This window comes from Pungitius pungitius, chromosome 7 (genome assembly GCF_949316345.1).
Source record: "Pungitius pungitius chromosome 7, fPunPun2.1, whole genome shotgun sequence".
NCBI classification, from domain to species: domain Eukaryota; kingdom Metazoa; phylum Chordata; class Actinopteri; order Perciformes; family Gasterosteidae; genus Pungitius; species Pungitius pungitius.
The window spans coordinates 6976864-7000949 of NC_084906.1; the positions used below are offsets into that span (position 1 = coordinate 6976864).

The 24086-nt window shown below is 42.9% G+C and overlaps 1 protein-coding gene across 2 annotated transcripts in view; it reads right to left on the reverse strand.

Annotated features, from left to right (window-relative positions):
* The window catches only part of tgfbr3 (transforming growth factor, beta receptor III), a 58953-nt gene extending 38084 nt beyond the window's left edge, over window positions 1-20869 (reverse strand). For both annotated transcript variants that reach the window (XM_037469751.2, XM_062563233.1), the window contains exons 1-3: window positions 20640-20869; window positions 17796-17948; window positions 4464-4651 (exon numbers count right to left, since the gene is read on the reverse strand). In XM_037469751.2, coding sequence (XP_037325648.2) covers window positions 4464-4651; window positions 17796-17856 — 249 coding nt within the window. In that variant the 5' untranslated portion in view covers window positions 17857-17948; window positions 20640-20869. The remainder of the gene's footprint in view (window positions 1-4463; window positions 4652-17795; window positions 17949-20639) is intronic.
* Window positions 20870-24086: the final 3217 nt, after the last annotated feature.

A 24086-nucleotide genomic window follows, 5' to 3' on the forward strand; every position in this document is an offset into this window, starting at 1 on the left:
CTCTGCCTCATCACCAGAATGCATCCCGAGGCCTTGTGTTTTGAGCAGCTTGCTTTTGCTCCACGGTTGGCAGTGAAGCTCTGCACCAACGCACATGCAGTGTTGGTGTTGGAGGTGGTTTGTTACCAGGGTGCAAAAGCCCACTTGAGCATGTGACAGGAGAGGAACATATGGAAAAATGTTAGAAAAAGAAAAAAAAAACACCAACACCTTCAGGTCAACAGGCAACCGACAAAAAGGTATTTTGCCTTGAAATCCTGAGGGTTTAAAGCTTGGTGGAAATTCGAGATGTAAATCTAGTTGACAGCAGAGCTCCCATTGACAGTGACTCTCACTCTCACAGAGGATTTAATCTTTTTTTGTGAAAATGTGAAAAGGATTTGACCATTATATGAGGAAATCACTAACCGCCGCTGTGCAAAGACCCAACCTGGCACTAAAGCCGTTATGAGTTGCCAAGTCAGAGCAGTCACTTTACTCTTCCTATTCTAGGACACAGACTCTCAGCGTGGTCTTTCATTTAGAAGCACACATGGGGATAAGAAAGAAAATGTGCTTCTGTTTATTTGATCAGAACCGTTGGGAATTCATCAACAATCTTTTAACACAAAAATTATAAAAGTCGTTTTCAACTACGTCAGTATTGAAAAGTGCAAATGCAAAATAAAAACGTACCCGCTCAAAATCCAAACAAAGAGCAAGAGAAAGCATATTATGGAACGCAGGATGAGACATTTGTTAAATTCTGTCAGCACTGGCTGGTGGACATTATGATCCGTAATCGGGAAATTCAATACTGTACTTGAGAACAGCAGTTGGGGTGCTGTACTTGACTTGAGTGATTTGTATTAAAGAATGCTTGCAAAAGTAGCCTGAATCAATTTGGAAAAATTCCGTATTTAATGTTGGTAGAAGAGCCTGACATCTGCTACGCGTTCTCTTAAATCAGCATTACTATTATCAGCATTTTTATTAATATAAAAATAATTAAAATCATACTTTAATTAGTGATGCATCAACAACGAGAAAAGAAAATGTACAAGCCTTCAATCATACAGCATTCAAATCTAAATAAATCTATACTTTCACCTTCGTTTGACCACACGGCTTGTGTGTCGAACAAATACGACCCAAAATATTACACTGGGTTTTCTGGCTTTAGGCTGTGTAATTCTCCGGTGACTGAGGGCCCTGTGAGCGTGATCGTATCCCGAAAGGCGTAAAGCGACGCACACTCACTGCCGAGGGGTCCTGCTGCACTTCATAACTCAGCTGCGCTGTGTAGATTGGCCAGAAGCCAGAGTGTGTATTGTGAGTCAGGTCCAGCTGTGCGTTTCTTTCTGCGGATAACAGCTCGTACCCCTGAGTTAATACCCGCGCTGAATGGGTTCACTGGTGCAGACAGGAAACAATTCATCGCTCTCACGTCTTCACTGGAAACATGCACGAACTGCGAGCCGCCACTTTCACACGTGGACGCGAGCGAGATGTGAAGCAGGCCTCACACGTTGCAGCGCGCGACCACTTGATCCCGTTAGTGCACGTACACGCCGTGTGGAATAGCGGATTCATTTTCCTACCTGGTAAAGGCTCGGCTTTTCTCGCAGACACTTGAGTGATGAGTCACTGGGGCCCACCGTGTTCCCTGAGCAGCCCCCCACGCCAAGTAAGACGGTCACGGCCAGAGGCACCTCGTTCAAAACATCCCAATACAGTCTGCCGTGCGGCCCAGACAGCGCGTCCTCCACCCATCGGTAGAGATGAAGAGCAACGTGAGCGAAGTGAGAAAGTCCACATGAGCACACACACATCTCCACGGACTTTGAAAATAAGCAAAGGCAAAACATGTGAAAGCAATCGCGGGTAAAAACACGTTTAGCTCAACGTTTAGCTCAACTAGCTCAACATTTTGGAATATACTTAATAAATATAATAAATAAATGCAGCTGTGTACAGAATATGCAAAGCCAGTGGATTGAGAAGCTTATCGGAGCGCTTTACTTTACCAAGAATCCACTGGAACTCTTATGAGTCCAACATGACAGCAGCTATTTCATTTGCAAAGGATCACGTCATAGACTTTTAGGAGTGTTACAGTTTAACATTAAAACCTCTTCTTCTGTGGCAATTAAGGTTAAATACAACCTTCCACTGGAAGAGATGAACCTCCTTACTTCCAACTTTACTAGCTTTTAAGTTGCTTTAGAATTCACCAGTATGGATCATACTTTCGTTGATCAAAGATAAGTGTGTGATTCTCTTTTGACGTTCTCTTACGTGCGAACATCGAGTCTCACAGATCACAGATCAGGGCCAATGAGACGACGGCGTGACGCAGCACGTGCCCTCCAGCCCAGTCTTGTTGAAGGCTTAGCACTTAAGGAAGAGGCTGCATGTGTCCCAACAGGCCAATCTACGACCCAGGTGGCAATCCAATCAAGGACCACGGTGGATCTTATCTTATCACGAGCAGGAACCTCCACTGACGGAGCGAGCTTCTGCCGGGCCCCCTAATCTCACACGGGGCTGGAGTGACCTTCTAATGGCCAAGTCTGTGGGCAGGGGGGGAACAGACAGCTGGATGTCTGCCTCCTCCGCAAGTCCTCACTTGACCACGGAGTTGACGGGTTACCAACAGCTGGATAACTGGACTTCACAGGGATGGATTTCACAGAAGGTTTTACTGGACTATCTGTTACAGTTATGCTGCAATTGGTCATTTACATAGCAAATTATTCTATACGTCTGTTTTGATCAAATGTGATTCACTTTGATACATTTAAATTACTTCGTTTTAAATGAATTGAATTCAGCACAGAGCCAAAAGGACAAACATTTTAAAAAGTCAGGTGACCACAGTCCAAATATCTTTTGCCAAAATTTGCCTCATCCCTTTGGCTTCAAGATAAAAATGAAAAACATATTTTACTTTAGACAAGATAAACAAAAACATACAGAAAAACTGCTTATAGCTGTAGTCAGTTGACTGTCCTCTGCAACAATCCCCAGGGTTGTGGCAGCTTCCAACCGCTTCCAATGTCAAAACTCTTTATTATATTCGATAATATAATAAAGAGTTATGATGCACCTTGACACAAGTGCAAATGTAGCTGCTGTAGAGGAAACACAACCTAGTCTGGCAGGACGCACCAGCAGTCAGACTTGGGAGGGCTGAATAAATGTATGGAAAATAATAATAAACATTGGCACATTTTTGTTTTTGGCTGTAAATGTATTTGGTGCCCTTTCCTGCATAGGTAAGTGTATGTTTGTTATACGTTTGGTAACGTGATTAATGTCCATTCTCAATTCTGCGCCTGCTTGTTCAACATGGATATTTATGCAAAAACAGATATGAACTAGATCACATGGCTCGTCTGATGGCCAATAAAAAGTAAAAAATATGTTCATCATATAAATGCACATATGTCAAACTCGCAGTACGCGGGCCAATATCTTGTCAATGATGAAACCTGCGCACTACGGAAAGATTGTCATTATAAAAAATTGGTCTAATTTGAAATGTAAAACCAGGCCTGTCACTGGTTTAACTTCTCTACATTTCCCTGTGGAGGGTAGACCTACAACAAAAAAGACAAATCCCTCTCATTGTTATGATCACAGAACTCGTGTGTATTTACCTGCTGATGCAGCAAACTCAAACTGTGTTTTTGTGTATTCAGCCGTGGTGATGTTTAAGGACGCATCATCAGCGAAACTGCAATGACAAGTGCGTGCATGCTGCTTTTCACACTGCAGGGGCCGCGGGGGACGGGAAATCGGCGGCCGTGGGCCCATGATTCATCCCCCAACCATGGCGATGACTTCAAGGAGTCTTGCCATGAGAGGTGACGTATATCACCAGAAGGCAGGGAGTGGTTTAAAAAAACGCCATCCACCCCTGAAACACTATCGGGAAATGTGCTGACAGATTGATTGAGCGCACTGAAGAGCTCTGCTCCAAACAAATAAGTGGTTTGAAAATACCTCTGTGCAGACATCTAAATGACTGACTAATCGCTGTCTTGTTTTTCATCCTGTAGCTAATGTAAGCTAATCTGGTCACCAGGTGTACTGAACATAGTGGCGCTCCATTAACAGTCGCCGTGCTTCCTTTCAATGTGAGTTTTTAGGTGTCCCGAAAAAGAACTAAGAATTTGGTACATTTTCATCACCTGGTTCGGAGCATATAAAAAGTCTGCATAGTGTGGTCAGAAGTTGGCACCACGCGGAGAAAAACAGACTGGAAGAAGTAGAGGTTGTGAAACAAAACATGTCTCACAAAAATGGAATTCTTCCAGACTTTGACTTTTTTCAAGGATTCTTTTATCTAAAATTCTAAAATCAACTAAAATTGGGCATGTTTCACATTTACTATTTTGAGTACAATTTTTAAGGAGGAGTTAATTATGGTGGCAGGCGATATGAGTCCACGCTTAGATCTTTAAGGAAGAATAACTCACTTCAGCCGGGGTGTTGCCTGGTCCCTCTGGAACACGTCCTCTCAGGTTGATGATGTGCACCTCCTGAGGGAGGCTGGAGGTTCCCCGGCTGGCGCAGCCTGACAAGGCCGTGAAGCTCTTCAACGAGGCCTGCACTGGGTGTCCGGTCCCCACGGGCAGCAGCTCACACGGGCTGCGAAACACTGGCCCTGAGGTGAAGAAACAAACAGTTTATTATTCATTCAGGTAAATAGTTTATGAGCTGCGGCGTACAGTCATGTCCCATTGTTGTAATAATCTTTACCCGGAAAAGAGTCAGTCTTCATCTGGATCTTAAAAAAAGAAAAACTGAGAAAGTGACAATTTGTAATGCCATCTTGGATTTTTACAAGAATATCCTTATTGTAAAAAAGCAACTAAAATCAAGTAATTCTCAGTCTCAGTCCTTAAAAAGTAGTCTGACCACCTTAAAGCTAAGTAACATGTGAGGCATATAATCAACTCACTGCATTCCAATTCTCTTCAGCCAATTTCAATCAGTTTTATTTTCCCAGAATGGAGGAGAAGCAGACTTTGGTGCAATCCGTCTTGTAAAGCATGTAAGTAACCACGGGCCTTCACTTGTTGCCTTGGAGATGCAAAAAGATCCTGGACAAGGTATGGTCTACAATACAGCAGTAATGATATAGCTCTCCCTGTACAGGGAATTTCAGGGAACTGATTTGTATCACTCAAAAATCCACATGTCTTTTACACTTTGACAATACATTTTCTGACTGATTTCAGTCTTTATTTTAATCACTTCAGAAATCCCTTTTGTAAGGAGAATACTTACTATAAGAATTCTATAAGAAACATTATTAAGTATCAAATATGATTTGCTCATAAAAATTAGAAAAAAAACTCTTTTGCTCCATAGTCCACGCTCTCGTTGCTGCCACAGTCATCCCAGCAGCCCCGGCTACAATCAAGCAGCAGGGCGCACTGACACCGAGCCTCAGCCCGTCGGTCTCTATCAGTGTTTTGTCTAGTGCACAGTGAGTCGCAACAGTTCAGTGACCGTTGAACGCCTAAAAACAAATAATTCATTGATGTTTGCAAGATGGAACTTAACACCCGCATGTTCTCTCACATTTGATGGAACTTCCATTTCAGCCACAAGCTTTGAGTGGTTAATAAGCTTCGCCACAACTTGACATCTTTCTGCAGAGAGAGCTTCTTCGTGCTTTACACATTCAAGATGTAACTTGCACACACAACGTCATGCACCCATCTTGCACAAAAAACACAGCGGTTAGGTTTGAGTGAGGGGCCGAACAGGCCGTTTCCATTAGAGGGTCATGTGTACCGTGAGGACGTCCGCGGCCATGTTTTCTTTTCTTTTCTTTTTATCCCTCATGGGGTGAGACCTTGCGTTTTACCCCACAACCTTGTGCCAGCCGAGGCCCCGCTCACATTTCAAACACACCGCGCTTCACCTGCAAAATGTTGCCGATAGCGATCACGTGGAACATTTGGAAATAATTAAAGTCTGAGTGAGAGACAGTCAGATAGCAATGTTAAATTCTCCCCCGACTCACTCCAAAAACACGGTGCCTCAACAGCGGGGCACAGCTAAGGGGGGGAACTATTTTCTGTGTTGTTGCTCAGCACACATAGCTATTGTTTTCTCTTTCCTTGCTTTCCAATAAGCCCATGGTACATCGGCATGAAGCCAGAGATTATGTATGGCATAGCTCCCCTCTCCTTGTTGTGAGAACAAAAAAACAGAGGCCTTATTGTTACCACATTTGTCTCTTGAGACAAATCCCAAGCCCCGGACAGATGTCTCAACCTGATCTCTGTGCTGCCTCACGTGAATCACTCCCGATAGATAAACTCTTACTGGTAGGATACATATATTATAAAGCACACCCAGGGTCTTTTCATAGTAATAAAAGGCGTCTTAATGGCAAAAACCCGTGGTGCATCAATATTTCAACTCCCGCTTTCACCCCCCTCCCTTTTCCTCCCAAAGGACCAGGCCTAACTATGACATCAAGCCTCGCTCCCACAAACAGGTCTGAGGGCACTCCAACTCACTTTTTCCCCTCACACTCGGAGAATAACAAACAACTGCAAGAAAAACAAAGAAAATGTAGCTCTTTCTGGGAGACTGCCAAAACATTACAATACACACAATGATCAGATACGTTTTTTTCATGCTTAAAAATACAACAGAAATGTGTGGCGCGTGGGAGGAAACTGAATAGGCCACATGGATATAGAAAAGTAGGGCATCTAGAGAGTGTCATGATAGTGCCTTTTAGGACATATTCATTGTCCCCAGAAGATAACTATATACATTTAAGTCACAAACATCTGTGACACAAGGTTATTTCTAATATATTAGTGGATAAAATTGAATGAATGAATGAATGATCAAAAGACCTGATCCATATTGACATATGTTGATTAAAGTAATCAACTCCCAAAATCCTGCTGGGAACGCTCTTATTTTGTTGCTGCCACAAGGGGCAAAGACAGAAAAAAAAAATCTTATTTCAAAACCATAGCTATTAACACTACAATGCCCCTCTTACAACATTTATTAGCTTACAGCTGCGTGAACTGATCTTTGTGCAGGTCTGGGCATGGCGACATTCAACAACACTCACTTTAAAGCAATCTTCAAATTGATGCGGTTGCTGTTTTAGCACACGGCGGGTAGAAGATACAGAGCAAAACCAGGAAACGCAATCCTTTTTTACAAATGTTTATTTGTGTTGCATTGTTTATTATTTCAATTGCTGTGATGCTTTAAATTGAACCGTGCACGTTTGCTTTATTAGATCATGTATCCAGAACTAACTCCATCACACATGCTTTCACCATCAGCCTCAAAAGAGAAAGGGAAAAACTGTTGGCCCGCAACAGCTCTCTATCTTCTGTCACCTTGTCGGCCTGTCTGCCTCTCTCCCCCATGCTTCTGTCTCCCTCTACTCTCCCGCCATGTCTCCCTCGGTCATCGATGGAGGACAGAGTACGTCCTGTCCAGCTGCTACTAGTGCCTTTTAGCTGGCCAGGCCAAACGCCCACAAGTGAGGAATGAGAGAAGCTGTTGTTTGGTCTGCCTGAAAAACAAGTCCAGCCAGACGCTCTGCAGAATACGACCCGAGTACCGCCTTGACCCCACAGATACAGCCAAATGGGAGTTTAAATCTGATACTCCAGCTGTAACAGCAATCTATCACATTTATTGAGCGTCTTTAAAAAGAAATAAACGGTGTAACCCTAACCCTCTATACTGGGATGAAATATGCAACAAATAAAAATCTGTCGGGTTCATCTGCCTTTATAGTTTGCAGCTCACCTCTTTTGGTAGCTCAAAAGAGAAATATTGAGTGTGCAACTGTGATAAGTTAAAGTCTAATATCTCCAAAGCTTCTTTTATGAACATTTTGGCACATGTTGTATTACCAAAAGGTCATTAGTTATTTGATCTGTTTTTTTCATCATGGCAGAAAGACAAATGATCCTATACCTTCATCTATACTCTGCATGAATAGCAATATGGCTAACCTGAACATACTGGCGCTGGAGCCAATCCATCCATCCATCCATCCATCCATCTTCAAACCGCTTATCCTGTACTTAGGGTCGCAAGGTGGAGCCACATTTAAAAAAAAAAAAAATCTTAACTTTCAATTAATTTTGTTGATACGGAAGGTGAGCCTCGTTCTCATAGAGCAGCCAGAAAAGCCAATATGGACGAGACTTTCAGAATCCTGATCATTAGCCCAGCAGACTAAACATCCACATCTCATTACTGCACCAGTCACAGCCGTGTGCAGCTGGGACGTCAAGTCACATTCACGAACCATTTCAATGAAGCTGTGATCGCAATAGTACGTTTTTTTACAATTACAAAAGTTCAAAAGAGTACCACAATATCTGTAAAGGTATGTCCTTTCTACTGTTTTCCTGTTTGCAAAGTTATCAACTTTTACATTCTGTCTTTTTAGAGTTTTAGAAATGGTCCGATATCTTAACCCGGGATTGATCTGAATCTGAACAGTTGACAACCATCAGACTAAAGGCTTAGTGCCCCCCGCAGCAGATTTTTGTGCAGCGCTGTTCACACAACACAGAGCTCAGCAAACCAACAGAGGATCAGACATGTATCAGACCTTATTTAACCGTTGGCATCTATGGGGACTCCTGTAGATCACATCCCTGCACCTCTGCCCGTCCACAACCCTTAAACCTCGTCGTCTATCTGTTAGGAGTGAGGATGTACTTCTTTGGCGTCAGTAGATAATGCTGTGTTTCATGAACTCTCACAAGTGTCACAGGTGTAAAACCACATCTGAAAGTAAAAAAGGAGTTTGGGGGTTTTGGCTGGGAAAGGTTAGAGGGAGAGTTCTGAGTGGAAACAATGACTTTCATGAACCCTTTTCAGTTTCCACTACACAATACTTAGTATCAGGTAGGAAATGGCAAAAACGGGAGATTGTCACACTTATGTATAATAATTTCACATTTTGCCTGGCTTGCTGTGCAACATAGAAGCTAAACAAAGTGAGACAATTCTACATAAATGCATGTGCTGCTAAAAACTCCTTTTGAAACATTATAAATAAGTTTAGCCTGAAGAGCTAAATAAGATGACGTTGACATTTATTTTTGGTGGTTTGCCCCTGCATGACCTCTGTGACTTATTCCATTCGTAAGGGACATGAAAAATGTAAGATTGTGACTGGCACGTTCTTTAAAGTCCTTTTTTGCCCCAACCACCGACAGTTAAATGTTTATTTCTTCAGTTATGCCTGGATCTGCACTAAATATACATATGCTGATTCTAAGAGCAACACTGGATTTGGCATTACAAGAGCATGTGCAAGAGGAATATATTTTTTGTAACTAGATGATAATTATCGTCATTTATTTATTTAAATTTCCCTAATATACTTGCCTGCTTGACTGTGCAAGTGTTGGAGGTTAGACAGGAAGTGAGTATAGTAAATCCAAACTAAAGAGGGAGCATTGAATAAATAGTCGCTGTTAAAATATTTAAACAACGAAAGATTCAGACGGTGATGTCATTAGCCACATTCTTTGGCAGTCTCTTCTTGGACCTTTTTTATGATTTAAGTGCTGATATTTCGTTCAGATATGTTGTAATACAGTTTCTTCCAACATGTGATAAAAGTACAGTGATTAAAAGCCCTGCCAATGTGTTACCATTTTACCAGACTACAAGCTTGTCAAAGTGCAACCACATCATATCTCAGGGGAACAAACCAATTGCTACATACATAAATGGACAAAAGGCTACTGGTAGTTAGCCTTAATTAAAATGATCAGGCCAGTCATCAACAATTGCAAAACCATGAAATAATTTTCCAGTGAATGTGTAGGAGGATGTTGCCTTAACATACATGTGAAATTAGTCATATGTTATCTGTGATTAATCAACCCACACAATGGAGGGAGAAGATGAACAAATGAAAAGAAGAAAAAATATGCATGTAATGTTGAACAAAGAGAAACATTAAATTGTCCCAATTCGGAAGCTGTAACTAGTGGATGTTAAGCCTTTTTGCAAAAGTATCACAATTAAAAATTAAACTATTATTGAAATCCTTGAATCATTTCAGATTTAGACAAAATTATTCTAGTCGTTTTGGGAGACTCAGAAACCCTGCACACAGTGACGCTGAGCCAAGACTTAGGCGCAGGAAGTGATGTCAATCTGTGTGCCAGTTTGGGACAAATGTGATATTCCCGCAAAGCCATTTCCAAAGATAAACAAACACAAACTTCCCTGTGTGTGTGTGTGTGTGTGTGTGTGTGTGTGTGTGTGTGCGCGCTTAGATATCCTCAAAGAAAGTCAAAGCAGTGAAGATCACCTCACACTTGTCAATAGATAACACAATCTTACAATTTCCTATTGGAAAAGGGACAATAATGAAACTGAATGCCCTTCCAGAACAATTGTCCAATAATGCAGCGATATGAAGATATGAAGGCCAATTTAATGACAGTAACAAAAAGGGGCCTCTCTTCTTCTTTATATCCGCTTTCTATACCAGAGATTTCACAGTTCCCATATGAACTACGGCCTTAAATGAATCCTCTGGCCTCCTTTTTTCTACTGCAGGGCATGATTCCCATGAACTACGCAAACCAGTTTAGGGAACGTAATATTCTGCCCGCTTTTGTTTTCCTAAGGGGCTTTGGACTAAAAGAATCGCTGGCTCTGCAGTGTTGACATTAGCGCAGCCCACTCACCCCTGAACCTTGAGCCACTACTACAGGAAGTGAGTAAATCCTTTCATAAGGGCAGTGTAGGTTCACTTCACCGGCCTGCCTATGAAGAGGATTTATCTCTTCAAGGCATAAGAGGAGGAAGCTGGAACGGGATGAAGGGAGGAGGGAAAGGGCGAGCCTGAACGGCACTAGGGAAGTCATAAACTCAGCAAACAGTGTGGAATCTGCAGTTGCATATCTCGCAAACCTGCCTGTAACTCAACGTCAGCCAAGCACACTCCACTGGTCATTGAACACAAGCTTGTAAGCTGGCGCGCAACTGGAGAAACAGTTAGAAGACAGGGGAAGGAATATGCAGGCAAAGCTTTCTCTTCAGTTTGTACTCATATTAAAAGTTGTTGTGTACATTACATCCACATAGAGGCCGTAGTGTCGTCAACAATCAATAGCACTGAATTGCAAGTGGAAAAGTTAATACTTCAGGGAAAATATAAATGCTGTTTCCTGCCTTTATATAAATCAATGCAATAAATGACGTATTATGCAAAAAAAACTTTTCATTATGATGAGAATTTCCAAAAATGAGACAAAGCATCTACAGGCATGCTGAGTGGAGCTAAATGCTAACGTGGGCATGCTAACATTCTCACAATGACGGTGCTAAGGTGGCAGGTATGTTTACCACACTGCCACATCGTAGCTTTGTCTTTTAGTATAACAACATCTGCCAAGTAGCAATAAACAGAGTCCATCAGAGATTGTTAGGAATGACTTCAGTTTGGCTAGTGTTTTTTTTTTTAAATGAATCTAGACTAGTTGTTTTTTAGGAGTATTCGGTTTTGATAGATAGATACTTTATCATTCTTGCAAGGGTACAGCAGCATGGTATGCAGATAAATATAGCCAACAAAATAGAATAGCATTAGGTTAAATTAACTATGTAAACACAAGTGCAAAGATCTAACAAGCCAAACACTGTGTAACAGTGTTATATTGGTGTGATTGATTTTCCAAAGGGCAATTTACTCTAAAGATGTATTTATTATTTATTACACTGTTGTGTTTGATGAAGACACAGTCGTGATACAAAATGAAAAGCAGGTGAAACATTTTTCTCTTCCTGACAGTGACTCTGGTTATTATTCATCAGCTGTGACAGATGACTTGGGCACCTGTTGCTAAACCATCACCATTTGTTCAAAGAAAAAAAGAAAAAAAACTGACCAATTTCAAGTGGCCTGAGAAAGCCACGGGTAAGCAGAGGAGATGGAGGCTGGTACGTTTCTTTTTACTTCTAAATGCAGACATAAATCAGAGTGCTTTGAAGGGATGGATGACAAGGCTAATTCCCTGAGGAACACAGGAGCCACTGTGTAAAGTGAGACAGCTGAGCATGTGTGCATTCGACTAAAGACTTTACTGGCTGTGCTGTCGCTGCGTGTCTTTACTGACGGGCGCTGACATGTGCTGTCTGGACCGATAATATCAAAGAACAAAAACGTTGTTACGAAACAAAGACTGGCTGTTGGTGTCTCTCAAGAGTGGTAAATGGTTAAGTAGCCAAGTATCTATATCATTACAGTGAAGATGTACAGTTTGGAGTGTGACGTTTACAGTAATATAAGAATGGAAAACATGAAATGTATTTGTTCATAATCCCTCTTGAGGGAGCAAATCGATGATTGTCACCCATTTTTCATTTTACATTGAAAACTAATGGGCAAAAATTAGCAGCCACGGATGGGCTGTGTTTAACATGAATAACATCTCAACCAGGGCCCTCGAAGTGATACTGACAGCAATCTTCATTTGACACCCACCATGTGAATGGAAGTTGTGTTTGCGTCCAGGATCGATTGCAGGTATTGTCTGACTGGGGTAAGGCTAGCTGAAAGCATGTCCAGTTACTGACGTCTGTATATATCAAAAGCCTCCACAAGGACTCTTGAACATTTCATCCCTGTCAGGTCTCGAGTGGATGATCCAGATGAGAAAAGTATGGACTCTGCATACCGAAAACAGCCTGATTTAGCCTTTTCGTTTGGAGTTCATCATCCACGAGTTCATGTGGAATGGATTTTGTGAAAAAATAACATCAAGCACATTTAATGCATTGATTTATTTCCCCCTTTAAAAAAAATCAATCGCAGAGCTCTTCCAAAAACAAGTCCTTCCTGCGATGTTATGATATTCTACAAAAACATCATCACTCAGAGGCGATAATGGGAGCCTTTAAGAAGCAGCGGGTCACCGTCGACGTAAAGGAAAGAGCAAAACAATGGCGGCGCTTTGTGCCAGTGTGTGAGCCCAGTGTGAAAGAACCAGCGAGGTGAGAAAGGGCATGGCGGACAGCGTTTTCACACAAGCTGGAAGGGGACTACATTCCTCCGGTTGGTTCTTCATCTTCAGGAAAGGGAGGGCGAACGAGCGAAGAATGACTTGTCAAATGTCACGCTGCCGTCGTGTTTTAACACGTACAAAAGGACGCTGGGAAGGTTTTACTGGACAGCTCACAAACGGGAAAGTGCAACGTATGCTAGGCTTGTTTAGAACAGTCACCAGACCATAAATACACTATGAATAGACATTCAGCAGCAAAACGTTAAAAGATAGTAGATGATATATGCAAGGCTGAGGAAATACACATCTGCAATAAAGTAATGTGCTTCTAAATAGGCACTTCGATGAATAGTTTTTTTTTTTTTTTATTTTTTATTGTGCAGATGCTTCAAATAATGACAGGCTATATTCCAGCAACCATAACAGCCTATTACAGTGCTTCTTAACGGTCATACCACTGCAACTAATGGTTACATATTCCTGCAACAAGCGGACCACAAAAACGGTCTATTAGAAACTGGAAAGCTAAATTGTTCATTTCCAAGTGTGTTTGCGTGTGTTTGTGATCCAACCCAAACGCCTGTTCGAGCAAAGTAAGGGATGTACAGTCATCTTTTGGACATTCCGTCTTGTTTTCCAAAGGGCCATTCTGAATGTGGACCATGTTCTTGGAAAGGGAGTGGGGAAGGTGAGGCCCCAGGAGGGGCTGCGCTGCTGAGAGACACCCCCTGGAAGCCTGCAGCTACTATCCCATATTAGGACTTATTTTGCAGATAACGAGTCATGCACTGGAAAGTTGGCACCTCTGCAGCTTCATTAGCAACTTCAGTTCTAATAAAGGCGCCCTGGTTATGGCTGACAATATAACAATAACCTATACAACCCAATAGCCCAAAGGATAATTTTTTCCGAAGGTTATCTGACTAGAGGGAGCCCAGTTTAGTACAATTACTCTCTCTTTCCGCAACAAAGTCACACTCTGCACGAGCCTCTTACTCCAACTCTCCCCGCCTCCAGTAGCCTTTTCTTTTATAGAGCTGTGAAAGACAATGGAAAAGGCACGATCACCACAGCTGTCTCCCATTACTGGCTTTGACCAAAATGATTTACACGCCTGCTTACTGGAAGTAGGGGGAGAGAGAGAGAGGGGGAGTGGGAAGGAGAGGGGGGGGGGGAATAGAGAGTGAAGGAGGAGGGATTCATTTTACTCCAGCAGATTTGCATTAGCGTCACCTTAAGGAGGCCGGCGAGATATAAACGAGAGATACTATTCTCTCTGTGAAATACCTGCCTGCTCACTCTCCCAGGGACAGTCAAAGTCAATAAACCACAATCTCATCTGTGCACTGCTGCTAATTAAAGCGGGTGATGCCAGGGGGACCTTCATTCAATAAGCAAAAGACACAAACAGGACCATCGCGACAGTGCTGTTGAGATAGAGCCCCTCGCCACAGGGGGCACTAGACCTGTAATACGAGCCAGACCCGGGGCTCCCGTTGCTAGGTAAACATCCCAAACTCTGTGCTGCGCCGCTCCGGCTCCTCTGCATCAATCACGGGGGCAACATCTGGTTTAGCGCGCTGGAAGGGACTCTGTCGGTTTGGCACGCTGTACGTGTGTGGAGTGTGTCGATTTGGAGCAGACCGCCCCCCCCCCCCTACCCCCCCTCCTCTCTCACATTACAGCGGTTGTGCAATTCATTTTTAGGCAGTCCCCCTCTTGCTGGCCCTTTTTTAAAGGCATTGTGCAAATAGAGACAAAGCTCTAAGGGGCGAGGGGAGAACTGAAATCCACATTTGGCCTCACAGTGGCTGGTGTCGGCCAAGAGCATACGCAAATACAGATGGGGAGAATCTTGTTTACGTTAATGAGTTGAATGTATACGCGCTGTGATTGTGTGCAACGTGAAATCCCCTTTTTCAGCTTTTGTTTTATTAACAATCCTGTAAGACTATGTGGTTCCACAATGAGCACGCGGAAGACACATTTGCACTAAAAGCTCCATCAATCATCAAGAATGAGCAGGAGAAGAATGAGGAAAGCCTTGAGGAGGAGAAGAAGGAAGGGAGCAAGGAGGAGAAAGTCCTTCAGCGCTGAAACTGGTGTGTTTTTTAGTGACTCACCAGTCAGGCGTTGTGCCTCCAGTTCAACCAGTATCCTGCCGCTGCTGTTTCTGGCCAATGCTTCAAATCAGTATCAGGCCATGGCTCCTGAAAGAATCTATTCCTCAGCGAAACCCAAACTCTGCCCAAATCTGTGCGAAACATTCTGTTTATAAATGTTGTTTTCTCGAGCTGGAAAGAGGCCACCACAAACGGGTAATGTACATATGGAGTAGTTATAAAGTTATAAACAGCTAAATAAAAACACAGAGTAAAGCTGCTGAACGGAGCCTTGAAATATGGACGTCAAGGTCCTCTCGGACCGACTTTTAAGGGTTAGGGGGGGCCCGGATCCTGGATGGCATTACGCAGAGAGAAGACTCATTGCAGACATATCTAAACATTACGTAAGACAAGTTTAGAGGGCAGATGTGACTGTTTACACAGATGCTGCATGATAAAATAGGCAGAAAAAGAGAGACAAGAGAGGTGAAAGATGGAGGCTGGAGTGCTAGTGTGAGAAGAAAAAAAAACTTCCAAAAATTGGAAGGCTGAATTCACAGAGTGAAAATTCACTTGGAAAAATGTAAAATGTAAAAAAATATGGAATATAAAAAATGAGTTTATTGGACTGCCCTGTAACCATTTAAAAAATATCCACTTTAGAGCATATGAAATGTTGTCCATAAATCACCACTGACAGGGCACTTTGGGGGGAAAGGGCATTTGGTTGACTATCTGTAAATATCTGTCCCTTGTGACACTGTACAACAATGCGTTGCGCCGTATGAGGAAGAATTGAGGAAAACGCTATACGTGACTTTATTGTGCCGGAGATCCTGGCATTGTGGTGGAACTAATGTTTTCTCTGCCCACAGCGCATGCTGACTCCCCTGCCATTGTCTCAGGAATGGTCAGCCTTCTGGAGAGAGGGCTCCAGCCTCCACAGAACAGAAAATAACTCTCAGAATAATAACCTATTGCAGCAATCTGACTTAGGGCTGGAAAAGCGCGCTGGCTATGCGGCACGCCCCCTATCGGGGGTAATTATTCCCGTGCCACTGAGGAAAAACAACACGGGATGTTGCAGATTAAAGATGGAGCGAAGTCCGAACGTTGCGAAACCCGTCTCTGCAAACTATAAATCTCAATTTGAAGAAGAGGAATGCACAGCAGATTCTCACAGTGGTTCGACTGTTGCCAACTCGACAGAAATCGCATCACGATTGTCAGGCTTAGGTTAGAAAAATGAACATTTTGAACAAGCGATTACAACTGTCAGTGAATCTTAGACCTTTTCTATATTTCAACTTTTAGAAACAGAACTTTTACTTCCGCAAGAAGAACTGGAATAGATTTGCCTTTTTTGACAACTGTGCTGAGAACAACAATTCTGAATGATCCTTTTTAATTGGGCTTTCCCGTGGAATTAAGGGCAAAGCCACACTGGCTGCCTGTTTTGTGTTCCTATAACTATACCAAACATGTATTTAAGCAATAATATGCAACCTTTTAGTCTTTATGCTTCAGATTCAGCTGTCTCAAATCCACAAAATCAAATCCAAAATTTTTAGTGTTTAATGAACTTCTTCCGGAGATTTCTACATTGGTTTCCAAATGTTCTTGCAGTGGTGAAATAAAGCACAGCTACGTCTCTTTTCTATAGTGAACAAATAACATCCTAAAGCCTGCTCACCCTCAGGATGACGGACTGCATGCAACTGGGACACCGCTGATTACAAATTGTTAATGTGCAAACTAAACGAATGGGAAAGTTAAACATTATACCTGCAACTCATCAACATGTTGGCATTGTCTCTATGAGCGTGTCAGTGTGGTAATGTGAGCCTCACTCATTTCTCCTATGTTCTAGCGCTCTGACAACAAAGCCAGACATTGCCTCTCGGCGATGAGCAGGAACAAGGCGTGCAATGTTAAGAAGACAGAGTTGACAGTGACAAAGTAAAGTAAGTGGTAGGGTGTCACAGACAATAGTCTAAGCACTCTGGGACCTGTTGCTCATGTTCATAAGTGCCTGTTGGGAGTATAAAAGGTGACAAGTAGCATGCTTATTCCTCAAAGTGAGAGGTACACTATTTCTCATCGCTTAGACAAAGCGGTGGTGACATCAGCCAGAGCCCTACGGTTACTGATATGACACACTGATAGCACATAGATTTCCTGTGTTCACCCCTGTAGCTCTCTCTCTCTCTCTCTCTCTCTCTCTCTCTCTCTCTCTCTCTCTCTCTCTCTCTCTCTCTCTCTCTCTCTCTCTAGTTTAGCTGCTGTCAACTTGCAAGGCATTTGGCGGGTCTCTGAGCCTCATTCCAATCAGTTTGACGTAGGCCCGCTCAGTGTTTGTATTCTGAGATTGAACTTGTCAGTGCTTTCTTAAATGTAAATCCCCCTCAACCAGGACTCTGACAAGCACCGTCTAGAAAGGCATGCTGGGAGAAACAGTGGAAATTCCCAGGGTTTTGGTTGTCTGACAATACAAAGCTGCAGGGCTCTGTGCATACTCACTTATATTGGATTAATGATAACACAGTGGCATGGGTTTGACTTTTTGATTTTGACACTTATTTAAATGATTGGCATAATGTGAATCCGAAATCTCCATCAGTCCGCACATGTACAGTAGTAGGCGCAGTAAACATACCTGCAGACGCCAGGCAGAAAGCGGCAAGAAGCAACAAGGAGATGGGGAGTCTTCTAGCCATCCTGCAGCTTCCAGTACGAGGATGATGAATGGACGGACACTTTTCACACTAGGGTTTCCCTCTCTACGATGCAGTCGAGGGTCAAGCTGCAGCTGCAAAGCGAACAAAGACACAGAAAGTTAACCGGGAGAAGCAGGGGGTTGTGTTGTGTTGAGCGTGGACCAACAGCAGGGAACTGGGCTCGGCTTAATGAACCCCGTGGGTGTGATGAGATGAGACGAGAGAGGCAGAGGTGCGGAGCCCGGGGGATTAATCCGGGAGGGTTAATTAGGGGTCGCGCATACTTGCGGCTACCTTCCCGTGCTCCCCGCCAGTCAGAGTGTGTGTGGAGCGTGGGACGCCTGACCGGGTGGGAAGCCCTTTGGAGCATGCCACTGGTTATTACGCCGCGTTGATTGAGAGCGCCAGGAAGCACTGAATGCTCCGGTGGGGTCTTGAGTAAGCAGCTTAGTAGCACTGTGCCAATCAGCATGACGTCGCCTCCAGCTTTGACTTTAGTAATCTAACCCTCAAACACAGACTACACTGTAATTAGTCTGTGTACTTTCATACACTGAAAACTGAAAAAATGTTAAGAGACCTATTAAGAGACCTAAAAAAAGACATATGTAAACTAAATTTTCACTAAAAATGAAAGCTACCGTTCGATAGAGCACATTGAGTCATTATATGTCACTGAAAAATGTATTGATCCTAACTTGACCTGATACTGTTATTAAGATAGATAAACAAGATTAGTATTGTCCAGAAAGTAGAAATAGAAACTTTTTTCTTAGTGAGGACATCAAAGGGCTCCAAATGTATACTTTCTAATCAATGTAATATCCAACATGATACAGGACTTCTTACTAACAACAATCTACATCCATCAGGGATAACAGAGGTATTATTGAAAGTATTTGTATTTGGTGCAAATCATTTTCAAAACATATCTGATCGATATCTGATCGATATCTGATTCTAAAATCAACGAAGCTGTAGCTGGATTTGAATGTGAAAGCAAACAGACGTGCGCCTATCTGACTCGTGGTTGACCCAAATGGGGTGTGTGTGGGAAGCAACGCACAAAGCACCAAGGTGCATCTCTGCAGCCTGCAAAGGACAAAGGGGCCTTTCACAGTGCGGAAGCCGCCGGGCCAGGAAAGTCATTTTGGAAGATCATGACAAATATTGCACTTTCGGACAGTCAAGGAGAGCCAGCGACCTTCGTTTGATTTACGCCTCTGCTTGACCTTCCTCTCCTCTCTTGACTAAACAAAGGCCAACTGCTCTGTTGGTGAGAGGCGAAGACCAAATGCAAGGCCTGAGAGAAAGCGGCCCTCCGCTGTCGGTGGAGGCCCGGGGTCAGACTTTGATGAAGCGCATCCAAAGCGCTGTTCTCACTTTGTTGAGATGTGGGAGATATTTACTGACGATTTGAACTAACTGTGAAAGTTACATGTAGGGCACCAAAGCGAACCTTCTACGCACTTGTTTTGGGCTCGGTTGTGCAGGATTTCAGCACGCCGCTGGGTTTGTTGCAGCAACAGCTCAAACCACCTCATGTGACTTCTCTTTCACCCCGACCGTCTAAGCCGAGCAACTATTTCACCCAGGAGGAGGATCTGGAAAGTACATCAAAACACACGAGACCCCGGACTGAACATACCGCACACTAAGGAAACCGAGCGACATGCTTGTGTTCACTTGGATGTTAAAGGCCCGGCTCGTATCGGTGTCATCACGAATGCATATGCTGCAGTGTAGAGTTGGTAGGTCCAGAGGGCATATACAGTGTTACCGTAATCACAAAGCCATGAGTGAGGAGCGCTAAAGGCATGCGGCGGCGTGTGTTTGTGTGAGTGTGTGTGTGTGTGTGTTTTAAACAACGACCTTTTGTGGTGCATGCCTATAACCTTAAGACTTATGGGACACTTTTATCTATATGTTGATGCTGTCCTGTGACGTGGTGAATAAACCTCAGATGAGCTCTTCCCCTCCGCCCCCCTGCCCCTCCCGTGACTGATATTTACTAAATAATGTAAATAAATAATCATTTTATATACATATATATATATTATCAGTATATATATTCTTTTTAATGATGATGATGATTTACTTAATCTTCTCAAATGAGATGTCATTTGAAACCATTGCTGTGTGCTTTTTTTTTGCATTGTTTTCAGACTTTTTAAGATGAAAGATGGAATCAAGAATCCAACAGTCATCCACATTAATAAATAAATAAATGCTACTTGCAGCTCTGTATCAATCCTTGATGTAACTGATGGGTGGAAGTGTTCCTCGCTTCACTCACACAGATTTGACAATAACCCAGTAAGTACGCATCAGTAACCCACAGGAAGCCTCGACAATTCCTCAGTGCAGCACATCCGATAGATAACGTGGTTCAGAAGTGACAACCCATCCCAACGTCCTCCTCCGCCGCGGAAACGCTCACATTACTGGTAGCAAATGCATTGTTTACACTATCACAACAAGTCCTGTTCACTTGCCCTGATTGCACCTAAAAAGACAGGTTTCATCACACCGGAGCGTGTCTCGTATTGGCACGTTCTTATTTCTCTTTATCTAACTAAGGACAGCCTCGCAAAAAGCAGAAAGCTGCGTGTCAAACGCGTTCAGGATGTCACAGCTGGGTCCATGGGCGGCTCAGTGAACACAGATTTACATTTCTTTGCTACACTGGTTACGGACACCGTGCGCATTGCTGGTTAAACTTTAGCGACAAGTTACCGTTAAGAGAAAGTGACTCAAAGCGTTAACAAGTCCCCAGAACGTACCATAAAGAGTCTCCAGAAAGTCCACTTGGTTAGAAGTCGAAGTCGCTCCGGTGGAGGCGGATATTAAAAAAAAGTTCTCTTCTCCACATTCACACAATCCGGCAGTTTTGAGAAAACGTCTGCACACGAAGCTGACGTGCTATTAATACATATATTTAAAAGCCAACGTGTGTGTGTGTGTGTGTGTGTGTAAACCCACTCTCGCTCAAGTTCCAAACACTTCACTACTATCTATCCGCTCTTTTTTCACGAGGGGCTCATTTGTGGGCGGGGCGTAGAGGGAGGAGGCTGCGAGTGTGCGCGAGAGGGGCTTCTCCGGGCGCGTCCCAACGCGGGAGTCCTCCTTTTCCTTATCGTAAAACACTTTTTAGTCCGAAGTTAAGAATGCATAACGGCGTGCTGAATTGTGTTAGCACTCAGTCGCCATTTCCAGATGTGCAACCAAAAACACAAAACAGTTATTGTAAAGGGCTGCTACAGGTCACTCTTATCTTAAGAGGGCCCAAGGAAGGATCTTAATCTACATGGGGGTCCTTGATGCCAGATTATGGGAATGTCTGGCTAAACTAAAGAGTCTTGTTACCATTCATACAGTACAGAAGTACTGTTTGACACGTACAATACAGGGATTTTTACTTTTCCATATTGATTTCCTCGAAATGGTACCAGATTTGTTTGTAGAACACAATGCGTTGCTATAAAATAAAGCAGTGCTGATTTAAAAATGGGATGCTTTTAGGACCAAAGTATATTTACTGTGTATTTCATATCATGTTCGACCACATGAAAAACAAGGCAAACATTTACAGAACATTTTATTCATGGATTTGTGCGATCGCTATGAAGATCTGTCGGTTAGAAAATACCTAATCTAAGTAACCTTGAGTGTATGAAGTTCAAATGATGCACGTAGTAGAATCAGAACTCAAATAGAGTAAAGAACACTGACTGCTGCTCAGATCAAACCTGGAAAATATAAGAAGAAGAAAAAGAATAAGCTGTGTCTTAGCAACTTTTTTTACACAATACACAAAATATTTATTACATATTTTTTTTTACCAAAATGTTCTGTTTGTTTGTTTTGTTTGCTCCTTCTTTTTGGTTTGTTCTATTTGTCTTCGCACTAAAGCGTCTTTGAGTACTTAGAAAAGCACAATAAGACCGAGCATCGTTAATGTTATCAGTAAGGCCTGGGCTTTTTCTAATATGACAAGTCAACATGACACTGTTTAACAGACCTTACGCACAGACCCACTCCAGAACCAGGCCTTACGCCTACCATCAAAGGATAAGAGCAGTGCTGACTGTGCCGTGTCTAGGCTTCGGGTTTCCCTAGCAACATCTGTACTCAGCTCTACAGATGCAAAACCTTTAATAGCATTCATCAGGAATTATGAATGTCTCGCTGTAGCGATTTCAAATGCTTAAATGGCGAGCTCAACCTACCAATCTGATGGTGCTGTGTCTGTATGGAATGGTTACTGAGGTGTTTAGGTCATCTATGCATGGCTTATGTATGTGATGTGTAGCTCCAGAGAGAGGACAACACTGCCTACGTTACATCACGTTCATTTGGAAAATGCTTTTGCTTGAAGAAACTTACAATGAATTGCTCTAAAACATCCAAACTAAGTGCACTCAACCTCCTATAAAGGCCTGTACACGTTGATTTAAGACATAGAAGAGATCAGAGTAACTTGTTTTCCAAGAACAGACCTTATTACGGATGTAAACTCAATAAACACCAATTGCCAATCCAGGCTTCTCCCACGTTATATTTTGAGTGGCTTCTAATATTAGAACGTAAACAAAATAGCTATCACAAGACATTTTGTCACCAGCTTTGAATTTTCCCCACTCCACACTCACAAGCACTAAACTGTGTGTGGAATGATTTCTACGTGTGAAATCTCTCCAGGAACAAACGCCGCGTTGCTTTGCTGTGATTTCATACTTCCAGTGAAAAGAACATGGCGCGTGACTGGGTACGACATAAATGTCAGCTTAGTGATTTACCGCTAACGAGATGGCACCTGTGACAAGAAGGAAGGAAACTTTTGTGGTGCAAAAACATGCACACGCACACACACGCTCAAACGCTGCCGCTTCTGAGAGCTGACAAGCAAAACGCTCAAAGGGATCAAATTATTTTACATCTCATACATATGTATGTCTCTGTTAAAGTGTTCCACTTTGTTTATTTGCACTGTGTTAGGGTTGTGAGTACAGCTGAGAGGAAGGGGAATAGAAAGCGTAACGGTGCTTCAAAGACACACGCGATCTGAGGCATCCATTCATGTAACCGCAGTTCTTGAGTTTGTGTTGACCCACTTGATTGCTCTCGCTGTCAAGACCAACCAAGCGCTGTGAGAGGCATCATGAGGCATCACACCAATTGTAGAACAGCGATCGGCAACTTTTTTGACAGGAAGACCCATTTTGAAAGTGTGTTCGACATTGACAGTGAGGTTAATAAAAAGTTTAATTATGATGCCACAATTACTTCATCCCATCCACACATCTTATGTCCCATCGTTTTTAAAGGCCCCTTACTGTTAAAAGAGCAGCTACATAAACAATGTGAAAGAATCAAAATGCTTAATCCATGAAGAAGTATACACTGTCTGTCACGTACGGCGTGGAGGTGCAGGCGGAAGCAGGCAGGCAGACAGGACTCAAATGCAGGGAACAGGTCTTACAGAATGTGCTCTTTATTTAGCACAAAACCAACAGAAGCCAAACTAACGTGCACCAACAACGGGTAGACATGGACAGTGACGCGACAAAGGACAACTGGCACACAGGGCTTAAATACACAAGGGAGGTGCAGGTGATTGGACACAGGTGGAAGCAATCAGGCAATCACAGGACAGGAAGTGAAGTTACCCAGAGACACGAGACACAAGAAAACTACAAAATAAGACAAGCAGACCCAAACCGTGACACTGTCAGGATTTTTTTTTAACTATAGCCTTCAGCATTTTTGTAGAGCTGTGATGTCACAACTGTGCAATCCCGGCAACCATTTTGGAGTTTAAAATGTAAACGTTATATATGTGTCCTAGTTTATTTCTGGTTTCAGTGCATGTGAATGAGCCAGCTGGTAGGAAGTTAACATGGAGCCAAGCTGGTACCCAGCATCGCATTTCTGTTCTGAATCTAAAACCGAGCATTTCATTACATTACATTACATGGAGATATTACATAGAGATACAAACTCAGAAGAACAAGTAACAAAAAAGTACAATTTCAGACGCAGGGTCAATACAGGCCGACAGTAGGACAAGGATAAAAGAGGTTTTTAAACATTAAAGCATGTAAACATGTTCAGGTAGAAACCACAAATGCTAATAACCTGAAAATGAGCACAACATGTCTCAAGTCATTCTTATCCCACAATTGGGAAAATGGAGTCCCTTCCCTGTGGCAAGAGGCTGAGGTCCATGA